The sequence below is a fragment of the Calonectris borealis genome, chromosome 3, assembly GCF_964195595.1.
Source record: "Calonectris borealis chromosome 3, bCalBor7.hap1.2, whole genome shotgun sequence".
In the NCBI taxonomy this organism is placed as follows: Eukaryota; Metazoa; Chordata; class Aves; order Procellariiformes; family Procellariidae; genus Calonectris; species Calonectris borealis.
The window spans coordinates 40,586,001-40,601,552 of record NC_134314.1 but is presented as its reverse complement, the minus strand read 5'-3'; the positions used below and the strand labels follow the sequence as shown (position 1 = coordinate 40,601,552).

At 38.4% G+C, this 15,552-nt stretch overlaps 1 protein-coding gene across 7 annotated transcripts in view; it reads left to right on the top strand.

Annotated features, from left to right (window-relative positions):
* The window catches only part of SNX14 (sorting nexin 14), a 56,022-nt gene continuing 40,470 nt past the window's right edge, over positions 1-15,552 (top strand). For 3 of the 7 annotated variants that reach the window (XR_012672925.1, XR_012672923.1, XM_075145420.1), the window contains exons 1-6: positions 1-209; positions 359-479; positions 1,323-1,399; positions 1,512-1,590; positions 8,350-8,393; positions 13,680-13,767. Coding sequence is in view for 2 of the 7 variants with exons in the window: in XM_075145420.1 (XP_075001521.1) it covers positions 70-209; positions 359-479; positions 1,323-1,399; positions 1,512-1,590; positions 8,350-8,393; positions 13,680-13,767 (549 nt within the window). In the remaining 5 variants the exon portion in view is untranslated. Of the gene's footprint in view, positions 210-358; positions 480-1,322; positions 1,400-1,511; positions 1,591-8,349; positions 8,394-13,679; positions 13,768-15,552 lie in introns of those variants that run through there. The other 4 variants (XR_012672924.1, XM_075145421.1, XM_075145423.1 and 1 more) reach the window with 4 other exon arrangements.

Genomic DNA, 15,552 nt, shown 5'->3' with positions numbered 1-15,552 from the left:
GGAAGCGGCGCGGCTCGGCCTCCCTCTGCCCCGGCTGCTGTGCCGGCCCCGCGGGGGGCAGCGGCCGCCATGGGCTGGGTGCGGGCGGCCGGACAGCGGCTGCGGCAGCGGGCGCGGGGCGCCGAGGTGCTGCGGGAGACCTGCCGGCAGTACCCGCTCTTCTGCTGCCTCCTCCTGGGGCTGGGTGCCGCCACCCTCCTCCTCAACCGGTAACCCGGCCCGGCCGGGAGGGCTGGGACGGGGCGGGGGAGCCGGGCCGGGCCGGGCCGGGCCGGGCCCGGCCCCGGCCCCGGCCCCGGCCCCGTGTAGCACTGATACCTTGTCATGCAGTAATACGTCCTTCCTGTTTATTTATAAGGTATCTTCACGTTTTAATGATCTTCTGGTCATTTGTGGCTGGTGTCGTCACCTTCTACTGTTCATTGGGACCGGATTCCCTCTTGCCCAATATTCTTTTTACAGTAAAATATAAACCCAAGGTAAATACGTCTGTTAACATTCTTGTGCTTTCTTTAAAATTGGTAAGAATTTATATTGGGTAGCAATTCTTGTGTTATTCTAGCTGCTTTCAGAAATACTACACATCAGTACAGCTCATATCCACCAACTGATAGATGTTTTGTAGCAAATACACAATGATTAAGACTTTGGATTCTTCATACATTTCTGCGTAGTCCCATCAAATCTACGTATGGCTGTAAAGCCAGTTGTTGGCGTGTTCATGGATGTTATTTTCTGCTTTACTCATTTTTCACTTTTGGCATTTAGTTGGGAAATTATGTAGTTGTATTCTCTTAATGAGGCTTGTTCTTTTCTAAAGATGCTCTTCCTTTGTCAAGCCAGTGCTAAGTCATCTTTGCTGATTGTAGTCAAACTTTTTAAGTGGTACAGCATTTCAAAGAAAAAAAAAGAACATTCCCAAAGGAAATTGCTGTTAAAATGGTTTAATGTAGTATTTCATAGGACTAAAAATGTTGTAGTTAAAATAGTTCAAGGCTCCGAATAAGGCAAGTTTTGTAGAGAAACCAGCTGGTCTGTTATTAGACCAACTGATGTACAGGGAGATGACTGGAGATGTGAAAGGGTGTCTGCTTCCTCAAATTTGGTTATTTGGTTTTAGCGGAAGCGATTTTTCTGTTTGGTTCAGCTGTTTCTCATACCCTGCCTTGTTATCTTGTTTTCCTGCTGGGAGAACTTTGTTCTGTTTAAGCTGTTTAGTTCTCTGTAATTGTTTACTCTAAAAGGAAATTCATGAATGTATCAGTATATTAAGAGGGGCATCATTTTGAAGAATGTAAACTTGTCCAAATATCTTCTCTTAGCAATTAGAATTGCCGGAGCTATTTCCCCACGGTCACAGTTGTGCTGTATGTGGCAAGGTCAAATGCAAGAGGCACAGGTAAATTAAATACGTGGCACGGGTAAGCTTAGTATTTCTTACATTTTGCACATAGCAGTAGGAAACTTTCAATTAAATACTGTTACACCAACTTTTCCATGCTCTCCTGCAGACCTACTTTGCTTCTGGAAAACTATCAGCCGTGGCTGGATCTGAAAGTGCCTTCCAAGGTTGATGCATCACTCTCGGAGGTAATTGCTGCTTCATTTCTTTAGTACCTTGAAATTCAGTGAGTTTTTATTACATATCTCTTAGATCTATTATTTCTGGTTCAGTGGATAGTTCAGATGTACTTCCCATGTATGTTAACTTGTTCCTCTAAGAGTCAAATCTAAAGAATACATGCTGGGAGCAGAGAGGCGAGATGGCCTACTTGTTAACACAGATGTGACTGTTCCTGCGCCTAGGACATAGAAGAAACATCTATGTAAATTGAGAAGTGTATAGGAAAGAACAGGTATAATTAAACACGTCCGATTCTCAAAAAGTTAAGGATTTCAGCCTGCTTAGTTTGTTGAAGTGGAGGTTAAGAGATGATTTGCTCCAGCTACAAAATTTCTGTAATGAAGATGGTAATGTGATGGTAGCTATTTAAAATCATCAGACAAAGCTGTAACAAAATCTGTCTGAAAAAGAAATTAGCGGATTTACTCAAAGAAGAATAGCATAAATACCTGTTTTTTAATAAGACTGTAAATCAGGAATTTTGTTTTGGTTTTTTGGTTTTTTTCCTCTTTAAAAAGAGCTATCTGAAGAGCAATTTTTCTTTGGGTTTGTTTTTTTTTTCCTTGATTGGTAATTGATGAAATATATTGGCAGCTACGTAGATAATCTTGTGTCCTTATATATATACAAGCACATATGTAGCTTAGTCTCCATTTATTTGGTATTCCAACTTTGGAGTCCTATGGTAGGAGGATGGACAGTTGGCATGTCAGAAGTGAGAAGATTCTTGCATGTCAGCTCTCGCAATTAACGACATGGTGTATGAAGTCAAAGCTACGTGCGTTTGTGGTATAAGCTAACACTTTAGTTCAGCTGTGCGTGATGGTGTCCTGGGCATGGCCCACAGCAAGAATAGCAAAAGAATGAAAACCTTAAGGGAAGGGAGGGATAGACAGTTGCGGAATGCTTTTAAAAAAACACAGATAACAACTTGTTGACTTCCCTTGGTTTAATGTAGTGACTTTCCTGTTCAATTTCAGAAGCAAACATTAATTGTTTTAAAATTACTTAATCTATTAAATTTTTTTTTAATAAGTTTGGGCTCAAGTGTATTAAAATAACAATATGGCTGAATATCATTTCAATAGGCTTATTTTTTTAAAGCTCTTGTTTTAATAATAGAATGTAAAATAAATGCTTCTATGCATGTAATATTTTTAGACTTTTGGTTAGCAAGTAGCTGTGACAGTTTACCAAAGGATGTGGTAAATGCTGAAGGACTGGAAATTTTCCTGTTTAGCTTAAATGGGAATTTAATGCTAAAAAAGTTCTTTGTAGTATGTTATTCATAAGAGATACAAGTAGATACCATAGTTATCTTCTAAGACTGATCTTTAAAATGTGTTGATACACAGTAGCATTTTGTGTTTGATTGCTGTTGTTCTGCTTTTACCAAAGTGGTGTGGGCTTTTCTTTGCTGTTTCTTTTTACTTCAGTGGCATGTCCCTGACCCTGCTTTATTTAGCAGCGTAGACATGGCTTTTGTGTATCTATGCCGTGTTTCTCATTCCTTTGTTTTCTTTTGGTGCTGAACTAGAGGGAAGTGCCAGACCCAAGTTCTGTACCTTCCTGGGGCAGTGAGCCAGGGTCATCTTTGATGGACCCAAACAGGCAGTCTTATTTGAGCCACCATTTTCACTTGTGTAGGATACTATTTGGAATGAGAAGTCTCATTGCATTGTTCCCCATTGCAACTCTTCTATACTGGTTAAAAGGATAGCAGGAGTTCTGCCCACACCGTATTCCTCTTGATCATCTGCTCTGGGGATGCAGCATGTAATGCATGGCTGGAATTGGATAGCCTGCATAGGGTTGGAAGGAGAGACTGCTCTTATTTTCTTTTGTGGGTTGGTGATACATTAGAGGGAAGCTGATACAGTGAGAACTGAGTTAAGATTAATGAGATTCCAAAGGAGTGCGGAGTGCAGCCTGCTTCTGAAAAGCAGATTCTTCAAATACTTGGAATAATTTTGGGATTTTTGGGGATTTTTATATTCTGTGTTACTTTTTCTAGTTCTTCCTTTGCAGGTTGAAGAATTTTGGCAACGTTCTCATTTCCAAATGTTTGTAATTTTAATCAGTTGTATAGTCTTTAAGCTTGTGTTTTCAAGTGCTTACAGAATAGTTTAATATACACTTGAATCAGTAGAAATCCAAGTTTTTCTCACAAGTATGGATTTTTCTTGCTTGGATTGCGATGACAGTTTGTCTCACTTCGCAAACTCTTAATCTTTTGCAGCCTTTTTTTGGTTATCTAGCTGCTGTACATGGTTTAGAACAATAAGAAAAACCTGTGCTTGGACTTTCCTCCCTCCTTCATTTATGTTTATTATTATAGTTGAACTCTAAACTGCCTCAACCATGCATCTATCAATATTTGATAGTATCCTGTGCAAAAATAGTGCAGACGTAAGTATAATTTTGTTTCCAGTTTCTAATCCATTGTGCTTTATGTTAGTTTCCCCAATGTTTTCTTTCTTTTTCAATTAGGTTGTGATATCTGTTGGTCAATTTTATGTTGTATGTAATTTCAGGTGTTACAGATTGTGTAAAGGAGAATTTAATTCTTTATTCAGTTAATGAACTCGGCTCTTTCCCTACAATCTCATTTTTGCTATTTGAGGGTTGCAAGTCAAATGTGCGGAAGGCTGCTCAGCTACTCTTGATCAGCATCATGAAAGAAATGCCTTAGTGGATCAAGGTGCTGTCAGTTGATCTCACAAATTTTTCTCTAATTCTTAAGTTCTTAGGTTCCTGACTTGATTATGGGACCGGAATCCTGTATGTTCTTTTTTTTTTTTCGTTTTCTAAAAGTAAGAAATGGACAAATGCATGACAAGAAATCAGTTATTGTCTGAACGTGCTCCTTGGCAGTCCTGAACTCTTGTAGCAACACAGTGGCCTCTATGCTTTTTTACTGGGAATCGCTTATTCTACTCTCAGGAAGTGGTCTCAGCTATCTAGTTGTACAGTCTTTTAAGGCTTTTCAAATTGTCCTTGTGGTTTACTTATCAAATTCTTGCTCCTTTCTAATCTAATTCAGCCTGGTAGTTCTGCCCTGCTACTTAATCCTTCATCACTCAGCTTTACAGTTCCTCCCCCTGACAATTGGGATCTGTTCTATGGCAGTCCACAGAAAGCTTGTCTTGGCAGCAATAGACTGACTAGCTTGCAGGGTTGCAGTGCATGCTAGAAAATAATTTCTCGTTGTTTTTTCTCCAGCTGCTGCTCATATTGCTACCTGCTGCATTTGGTTTTACACGTGTAATCTCTTTCCAATTCAAAACTACTCACACATAGTAGAACCAGTCATTTTGTAAAATGCTTGAAAAGTAGGTAGGCTTTAAATGAAATGACTCGTCATTTGTATTTAAAACCAGAGAATAATACTTTACAGAAAAGGAAATTGCTTATCATTAGCTGCCATTCTTTGAGATGTCCTGTCTACTCTGTTGGCATGTGTGCGTAGTGTGAGCAATTGAGCTTGAATAATATTGTTGGTATTGCTAGAATGGAAGTGGGTACACGTGCCCTGCTTTCCTGGTGCTTTACAAAAGTGCAGTGGATGATATGACAGGCTTTTTTCTGACTTACAGAATCACACTGGTATAGTCTGGAGGGCTCATAGGGTTCATGGGAAAACTGTATGGACTGTATGCCTTGAACTCCAGTTACTGGCAGTCAACTCCTTGAGTGCTTGTATTTTGCAGTATGCATGATTTCACACTGTAGCTCTCTCTTAGCTTCAGTACAGTGCCTTGGTGCAGTGGAGCATCATACATAACTGCCTCTGCCATGCCATGCATTTAGTAAATGTGCAAATAGGGACTGCTTTCTGTGTGTCCAGGATCAAGGCATTTTTTATTAAGGCCATATAGAGAACTTGCGTTCTAGTAGAATGTGTCTTGACCTCCAATATCAGGACCAGGGATATGATGACTTCAAGTGTATTTTGAGTTAGTTGTCTGTCTCTGTGCACACTGCCTCTAGATCTTTGGCTAGCGGGATTATCTGCATGGCATTGTCTTGTGGAAGCATTACCATGAAGCCCACCCTTACAGTGTGGCTGTGGAAGCAAGACATAACAAGAGAAACACTGGCCAGTCTGTGAAATTGTTCAAGTGGAAGTCATTTACTACAAACATGGGATGAATCTCAAGGAGACGTTATCCAGAGTGGGATGGGTCATCAGGTCTTGCATCTTTCCTTCTTTCCTTGCTGTTTTAATAACCACTGGAAGGTGATTCTCAGAACCATGCATGTTTGGCTTAGCTAGCAGTAAGAATGAGACCTGTCACTGTTGGAAACAATTCTTCTAGGAGCTTTAGAAGCCTTGGGACTGTAGGCGAAGAAAGTGCCACCGAATTATGTTAGCATCTGATGAACTGAAATTGCAGTGACACATGCCTGATGGACACACTTTCAGTTCCGAAGTAGTAGTCATGGATGAAGAAAGCTCTTTCAAGAGGAGTGCATTGTACTCCCTTTGAGTACACTGGCTTGTGTTTGAAGGCTACCCAAGTGCACTTTCCACTCCAAGCGGAAGATGGTCTGCTGTTGTTGCTCGTGATGGGGAGGCGCATAGCAAAAGTTGGAGGACGAAAGAAAAGGGATCCTTTAACAGATGGATGCACAGTATGGATTTTTCTGCAGGCGTTTGCTTTTGAAAGGCACTTTTTTGAAAGAGTCTGTGGTTTGAGCTCTGAAAGAGGTTTATTTTGTTAGAAACTCTGCATGAACAAAAATAATGTTGCAATACCTACGAGACTGAGATTTCTGTGGAGCAAATTGGTGGTTTATATACTGGCAGTGCTATGGAAGGCATCAGGGAAATCATTTTGAGTAGTCTGATCTATTGTTCTTATGGCCAATGGACTGTGTTTGCTGACTGGAGCTGGACGTGATCTCCCTCCTGTTGTCTGAAGGTTAACTTCCAAAGAAGATTCTCTGGGATTTCTTGATTTCTTCTGACCTGGAAAATAAAGCATCTGTTGTCATCTCCCCTCACCCTTCCACCCCGCTTTTAATGGAAATATGAGGTTTGGGGGTGGAGGAGGGGGAGGTGACATTTAGCTTACCCATCCATCATCAACACATGATCATATTACAGTTTCAAGATCTATTACTGCTATAGCACATAGGGTAGGAGAAAAGACATTGATGACTTTGTATGGTCCACAACACAGACATCTAAAGTTGTCCCAAACTGGAAAACATCCCTTCAGAGAGAGGGTGAAGGAACAGAATTTCTCCTTCACCCTTAAAAACAAAGGGAGGAAAATTACTGAAATGGAAAAATTGCAAAAGGGAGAGTATCTTATAAAATTTGAGTAGGCGATATTCTTAGTAGTGAAGACAGAAAAATAGTATTCATCAACTACTCAAGTCTGAAGAATTGAGAGGAATTAAAAAGGCTGTGGCACAGCAGCCTCACGTAGCAACGCATGTATTCTCTCTTACTACCCTGATCAGCATTGATGCTGCTGAGCACAAACTGATCTCTAAAGCAGTGATTCCAACTGAGGGAAAGGCTGCAACAGGAGAAGGTAGTGTGGAATGTATCTTGGGGTTATAGTGAAGGAGGAAAAGTCTCAAGAAAATGTCATCCTTCCTTCTCCTTCTTGTTTCTTTTTCTTGGCACTGTCTGACTTTTCCCCTTCCCTTCAGAAGTTTTCTTTTTGCTAATCATGTTGCAAGGACCGTAACAGTTACTTGAAACTTTTGTGTAGCTGTAAGAAGAGGTGCCAGGGCTGCAGTCCGGCTAGCAGTACACCTTGTGTGTATGGTGGTGGCAGCCCATTGATTGAACAGGGACTGTCACCTCCCCTGCCTCCCTTCCTGCTGTGACATGGAAAGCCAAGCTGAACCAGGGCGTGCCTGTGACATGGCTGCAACTGGTTCTTCCTGATTAACCCAGGTTTTCTGGGATGGAAAAGGCAACCATGGGCTTGGCCTGTGAGGAACAGATCTGATGGAAAGGGTGGAAAAGATTCTCCTACAGAGATCCATGTAGGTGGGATATAAGGGGCTAGGAACAGGAGAGAGAAGGCCATGAGGATACATGTAGGACAAGGACTTTGGGAAGTGCTCTGGTTGGGGCTTCAGGAGATGGCTGGACTTAAGGCAGGCTTTCTTGAAAGCTGTGGTGCAGGATGTGGAGAAAGCAGAATGGCTTTCCTAGAAATTGCTTTTTAGGATTCTTTTGCTTTCTTTGTGAGTGGTGAGCGTACAGGATCAACTGTACCACTTGGAGAGTGAGGGACAGTTGGAAAGGGTGGAGGTTTGGATGAAAAGGTATGGAAGTGTGTGTAAGTGTCAGAAGGGTAGCTGTGCCTGTGGGAGACTCCACACTACATCAGAAAAGAACAGGGACTGATCTGAAAAATCGGGGAAGGGCTGTCTGAGGTAAGATTACATTTTTCACAGCATTTGCCTAACAGAGTGGCCACAGCACCTTGCTTCACGTCGATAGTACTAGTGGCAGCCATTTCACGTTGATATCTGATGAAACCATCACTTTGTTGCTATTGGCCCAAAGTATTGATTATTATGTGAAATGATTGATCTCGCAATAGGATCGCAATGTACACATTTGTACATTAAAGTTTTATGATGTATGAATTACGTTCTATGAGTTTTGGAAGGTGTTTGTGTTTTTAACTCTTCTAACAAGGATTTATGGTAAACTGTTTATTTTGTAACGTGGTTGTCTTTGTTCTGCACAGGTGCTTGAGTTGGTGCTGGAAAACTTTATTTATCCGTGGTACAGGTATGAGCTTTACCTAGAAGTTACTATTTTTGAATATCATAAATATCTGTCAAACTGTTTAAGAAATAGTCACCTGAAAATAAACATTTCTGTTTCTTTAGTAAAATATAAAGCATACTTTTAAGTGCTACAGTTGCATCATTTTATTGTCTTTTAGCAGAGTAGAATAGATCTTTTAATAATTTAGGCATGATAGAGGTGGTTGTGAAATTTGTATTTCATCCTAAAACCACTTTTAGATTATTCACTTCTATATGTTAATTTTCTAATAACTCTTACTTGGAAGTACATATGGCTTGATTAAAACCTGTGTAAAAACTCAAAAACCCCCAGAAATTTATTTCCAGATTAGAAGCATACTGATCTTTCATATTGCTTTAAAAAAAAAAATCACTTTACAGTTTTTTAAAAACACAAATTCCAGTTTTAATTAATATAGAAAAGGTATTTTGAATACATGTTGTGGCCACCTTCTTGCAGAACATCTGGTGATTTGCTGAGTTTTGAGACTGTGAGTGGTTATGCTGAGCTGAATAGACTAGTCCTGTGTAAATAACCTGAAAATAGTGTATAAAGAAAAGACTATGGCTAATTCTTTTTTTTTTTTTGCCTTGTACCTTTATATATTAATTAGTGCTTCAGAGTACTTTGTAAGAAGATGCTAAACATACATTTAATTGATCATGCTGGCATCAATGTGTTAAAACAACGTTTTGCCTTAATACTGAATTTGACTTTTTTATTGGATGGAAAGGTTCAGTTTTGTGCTAAAAGAAATTTATACTTTTTTTCTTTTACTCTACACTGTTTTTTTTCTGTCTCTCTGGGATCTAAAATTTTCTGGCTAGACTTCTTTGCCCGATTGGTTTTTAATTGTGGCCAGTATCTGCAATCTCGCATCTATCTTTGTGTGATGAATACATTGAAGTATAAAACTTCACTGCTTATGCAAACAGCAGAGGGAGCTTTAGCACCGTGTGTTGTGAATGATCAAGTTGGAAAACTCAAGGTTTTTGACTTTCAAATACAGAAAACTAGAGCACGTTCCATTGAGCTGTTTGATAAAGTAACAAATGTAAGGGAACTGTCTTCTGTATTTCATAATTTGAAATTAGATAGGATTTTTTGGCTGGTGGAAGGTGTCTTCAGTGTCTTTGTTTTGGACTGACAAGTAAAGTTGGATTCCACATATTAGTTACATCTCTGAACCCAAGACGGCAGAAGTCTGGAATACATTGTATGGTAGGGATAGTATTATGCATAGTTAGAAGTGCAGTGCAAAATATACTTGGTATGGAGCCAGCCAACCTAGATTCTGCAACATCTTGTCCTCTGGTGAGCTGTATAGATGTTCCTGCACTGTCTTTAGTTTTACATGGCTGCATCTCCGGATTTTGAATTAGCTCCATAAATTCATACCATGCTGATCAGACTTAAAAAGCTTTCCATGAACCTGAAGTACTGGGAGTTCAGCGAGCTATAGTGCAGCGGTATCTGAGTAATTCTGCAGTAAACAACTTGTTCCTGAAAGGCTTACTGGTTTCAGCTTAACAGTAGTACTGTCAGATCTGGTCTCATTCCCTCTAAACATTCAGGTTTCCTGTATTTCCAGCAACAGTCGTGCAGGGAGGCCTGAGCTGTGTCTGTGTGCAGCTGTTTGAGGTCTGTCTTGTAGAGCATGTTAGTTCTGACTTTCCTACTTAGGTGTACCTACACTGTTTGCATAGCTCAGCTCACCCTGGAGAAAGGACTCTTGCATTCATGAAACGTTTTTTCTGAGCTGACAAACCTCACTGACTCTGGATAATTCTTCACAGAGCCAAATCAGAAGCCTTTGCATCCAGACTATCCTTATTTAGCAGCGTGGGTAACCACCAGCAGGCAATTCAGACTTGCCAGACTAGGTTGGTGAAACAGTTTGCTGCTTTCCCTTGCAGAAAAGTCTGGGCATAATTCCTTATCCTAGCTGCCCCCCTTTCAAGTGAATGGAATTTGTGCAGAAGCTACCTCTTGTTTTTTTTTTTTTTTTCTTTTTCTTTATTTTATTTTATCTTTTTGTGCCCTGCCAGCTGATGCTGCCTTGCAGCACCTTGCATACTCTGGACATTAGAGAGATAACATGATGTATCTGACTCAGAAGCCTAAGCAGCGTAACACTTACCAGAAATGTATGTTGCAAGATAAAATCATAGATTTATTGCTCAGGAAATAAAGTCCTATAAGCAGGGAAAAGCTGTATTTTATGTTTGTTTCATTAATAAACTGTGTAAGAATTTGTAATATTTTATTAGCAGGTTAAAATTTAGAGACAAACACCCCTAAACTTGGATTAATTTAAGGGGATGAAGATCAGTACTTAAAATCCAGTGAACTCTACTGAAGTAGGTAGTTACACCTATGTGCAATTTTTGTTTGATATTTTTCGAAGTATTTATGCTGGTTATATTTAAATATTTGTGTTTTAAGAATTTTTCCAATTATATGAGAAGAATAGAGCATAGTTGTAAGTAATCCAAGTTTGCAGAGCTACAAAACACTGGTCTGAGTCTATTGCTTATGCTGTATGCTGTACAATAAAACTATATCTCTTGTTTATACCAACCTCATAAATAGGAGAGTTTAAAGTTTGAATGAGTCACTATGCTTACTGAAATTTTTTGGTCATTGATGCTGCTGCAACTCCAGTTCTCTCAGATTAGATTAGAATCCAGTAATTACCACGTTTTTGTAATACGTTACTATGAAAACATTTTTCTTCGATAGTGTCTAAAAGCAGTGTTTTCACATATGGAGTTGCTTCTATTTTAAATGCAAGTAATGCAAGAAAAATTCAGGATTTTTGTTGAGTTACAAACCATAGCTTTACCGTTTTACCAGCTTGCAACTTATTTTCTTCATCTTTTTGATAGGAGTTGGCCAAATTTCGTAAGAATAATTGACACACAGGGAAAAAAAATCACTTTGGTATTTGTATGGTTTTCATTTATCAGTAGATCCCATAAGACTTTGCATGCAATAGCAGCTGGGTGTATCTCTTTGAGATTTCTGAGACATTGGACTCAGTAACTGTTTACAATTAACAGACTGAGCCTTTTGCTTTTAGCAAATCTCTCTGTTATACTGACAGTTGTGTTTTTAAGTTTTTCCTCAAATTCTGGGAAAATGCAGCCAATTTTTTAAATGTTTCCAAGCGAGTTATTTGGACCTTCCACCGTGTCACTAGGGAGTTGAGATTTTACAGGTTCTTGATGTTTTTTTCACCAGTCTTCAGTCTGCTGGTGATTAAAAGAATGTCTCTGCAAACCTATGGCGCGTTGTGAAAGTACGTGGCATAAAGTCATGTTCAAGTAGAATTAGCCAAGACACTGGTTATCCAAGTGTCAATAAAATAACAACTTCTTGGTCCAAATTACTTCATGTATCTTGTTGTCTTCATGTCTTGTTGTCAAATACTAGTAATACAGTCATACAATTTGTTTGCTAATCCCTTGGCTTCCTTTGACAGTGTGGGTATTTGCTAAACATATTGCTTCCAAAATGTCAGCTGCTGATCTTAAAACAAACCAAACCTTCCCCTTAAGTATTCTTATCTGCGTATGATTAGCTGTTGTAGGATGGTTGTATTCCTTATGCCAGGCTGCTTTCTTTGAGGCGCTTTTTCATGCAATTAATTGCATACTTTGACTGTCAGGTCACCAGCATCTGTACCTAGCAATTCATCTTCAACATGCCTCTGAATGCTAGATAACCCAGGCTAACATTGCTTAAAAAATCGGATGCTGAGTAATGTAAGATGATGTTATAGGCATAAAATTTTTATTTTTCAAATGTAATGTTGTTGTTTATAGTGATTTTTTTTTTAATGCAAATAATGTTTGCATTTACTACATATGCAAACTCATTTATTACCAAAAACTATGATGGCTTTTACATATGGTCATTAACTAAAGCAGGGTGTAATTTTCTCTGTTGTTTCATTACTCAGCTGTTATAATGCAGTTTTACCATTATCTTTAGTCATACTCTAATGTCCATATATGCTTAAATGCTGGTAGATTTTTATTCTTTCTGTTGCATTTGGTGGAATGCTGTTATTATGGTCTCTTTTTCCACTTAGTTTAGTTGCAGTTTCTGCGTCTAAGACTTAGTGTATTTCCCATTTTCATTCAGTTTCACAAAAAAGACATGGAATTAGGTATTTTTCTTCCTGAATCAACTTTAACTATTTTTACCATGATTTTTCACTGAACATCCTTTATTGCAGCAGATGGAAACTGGCAAGCCAGATAATAAGTTTAGATGATATTTTGACATAGTGATTTGAGAATCTCTAAATTCTTCTTTATTTCTTTGTTTCCAAGCAGAACCCACGCTAAATAATTTAAATTCTGTTCCAAGTGGCTATAGGTTGAGGTTCTTGTTTTGTTTTCTTTGTAATTGATAGTTTCATGTTTCATGCTACATCAAAAGTAGATCAACTTTTCAAAAAATAAGTTCTGTCATTGTTGGTTTCCTGTGCTATGCTTTCTTTTTCTTTCTAGGAAATGGAAGTCTCTGTTTAGACCAGAAGTAGGCCCAGTTTGATGTTTAAAAAAGAGAATATTATTGTATTAAATGGCATCTAAGTTTTAGAACTTGTTGAAAAAGTACCAATGAAAGTTTTCTATTGGAAGAGGCTGAGCTGAAATACAAGGGATGTACCCATTTCATTACAAGCTACATGAGAATTACCAATTTTATAATAAAACTTAAACAAAAGAGGTTAACAGAGCCAGATTTGTACTAAACCAGAAGAAAATTATTTGAAATCTTGGAGTATAGAAGGTCTTATAGTATGCAATATGGAAAATCGGATTTTGACTATCTTAACTGGGGTGTGTGCTTGCAATACTCTTATTCCAAAGTCTTTGCCGATATTAATTCGTTTTCACTTCATGCCACTGAACTAGGAAGCATTCACATATGTGGAAACTAAGATTTCACTTGGTCAAAATCATACAGACAGTATGTTAGAGCAGGAATTGGTATATAATTCCAATTTACTGACATATTTCTTAAGCCATTGTTGTGTGCACGAACATACTGGGAATGCTCTGTATTTTACTCGAATAGGAGACTGCTTAATCTGCCCACACTTGGTAGCTTTCATTTCAATTAATACCAGTTGAAGTGTCATCGTTGAATGTTCTTATTCCAGCTTTTAGTAGTGCCATATGTATTGTGGTTGGATTAATATAAATGTATTTTATTCTGTTTTCTTACATGACATGCTTTACAACACTGCAGAAATATTACTGATGATGAATCCTCAGTGGATGAACTGAGAGGCACGCTGCGTTTTTTTGCATCTGTATTAGTTCGGAGAATTCACAAGGTAAGGTGATATAAAGGTATTAACATTGTTTTTCTATCAGAAATAACTGATATCCATCTGTAGTGAGTTCTTTAATTTTTTTAAAATGGCAATTCCAAAGTCAGTCTTACAGAGAGTATAGGCAGTTTCCATCTAAGTTTCTTCTTTGCATTATCTGCTCCCTCCTTCTGGAGCTTACCCCATTCCTGGTTATAAACCATCTTTGAAGATTCATCATTGGAAGTGTTCAATGTCAGGCTGGACATGGCTTTGAGCAACCTGATCTAGTGAAAGATGTCCCTTGCCCATGGCAGGGAGTTGGACTAGATGATCTTTGAAGGTCCCTTGCAAACCATTCTATGATTCTACAATTCTTGCAAATGGATTTTTTTTTTATACCAGTGCAAGGTATTATTAAAACCTTAGGATGATCTTTTAGCTGTCTTTTAGTGACTCAATCCAAGTGGAAACAATTTTGAGAATTATTGAAAAAGAACTATTGGAAAATGGTTAGCAGTGTGCCTGTCTCTCAGCTTCTGCTTGCTTGACTTCAAATGCAGACAAGGTCCTTACATTGTCTATAAAGAATAGACTGTCGTTAAGTGAATAGCTTACTGTAAGAATTAAACCAGGTATGGTTCTTATATTAATGTAGTTCTTAAGAAACATTCTGAAGACTAAAGATTCAGTTTTTTTTTTGCTGCGTTTATACTCTGTTTTCTGGTAGAGTGCTTCAAGACTGTTTTACAAGAACTGCTTCTAAATTTCTGGGTATTCTAAGCGGGAAGAGTTGCTAACTCAGTTTCCAGGCTTACTCAGTGCTGGCCCCTCTGTTGGAGCGACTACCATAAATGTGTGTCTTTTTTCCCCTCCTTAGTAACAGCAATATTTCCTGAGCTACAAGTTGTATGTGTACTCTGTCGTGACTGATTAACAGCCTGATTCTGTCCTTGTTATATATCGAATCCAGATGACTTTCTTATTTACTCTAACTCAAACATGTTGCTTTTTAAAGTGAACATGGGGAAAGATTAGGAAATGTCTGTGTAGTGCAGACATTATATGGAGGTGTGAAAGTGGAGTAAATCTTTCAAAGTGAAAATCTAGAGCAAGGTCTTAAAATTTAATTTGGAGTTGTAGTACATGCAGGTGTTAGTTGCACTGTTTGTAGATCCATTGTTGATTCAGAAAATGATGATGTCTCCTCTATTGGTCATGTAGTAAGGTATTAATTGTGTTGTCTCAGATCAGCTCTAGCATCTTCAAGTAGAGTATTAATTTACCATATCTGCCTTTGACAGTAATGAAGTAAATGTAATATATTCAGTTCTATGTATCTGGGTAGACAATATGTGCAACAAAAACTCAAGATGTATACAAGTATTAAGCACTGTCAGGGGAACTACAAAATAAAGGCCATCACAGAAATGCATTTCTCTTCACAAATGTTTAGGTTTATTTGTATCCATCCTACAGAATAATAGAATTTATTTTGTCTCTTTATGTGAAGTGGCACTGATATCTCAAGCAAAAAGATATTCATAATAACTTTGTGTTTTGGAACAAAATTGAAACTTGGCATGCTCAGTCATGCAGGAGAGCATGGTGTCTTATGCTACGCTATTTTTTTCAACTCATACTTTTTTTTCTGCTGAACAAGTGTTTCTGTGTGCACACAAACCTACAGATTCAGACAGCTGAACTAATAGCTGTGATGCATATACTACTGAAAATGTGCGTAGAAATCAGAGTTGATATGCAAGTTGCAAATAAAATACCAACTTTTTGTCATTTTAGGAATCCTAG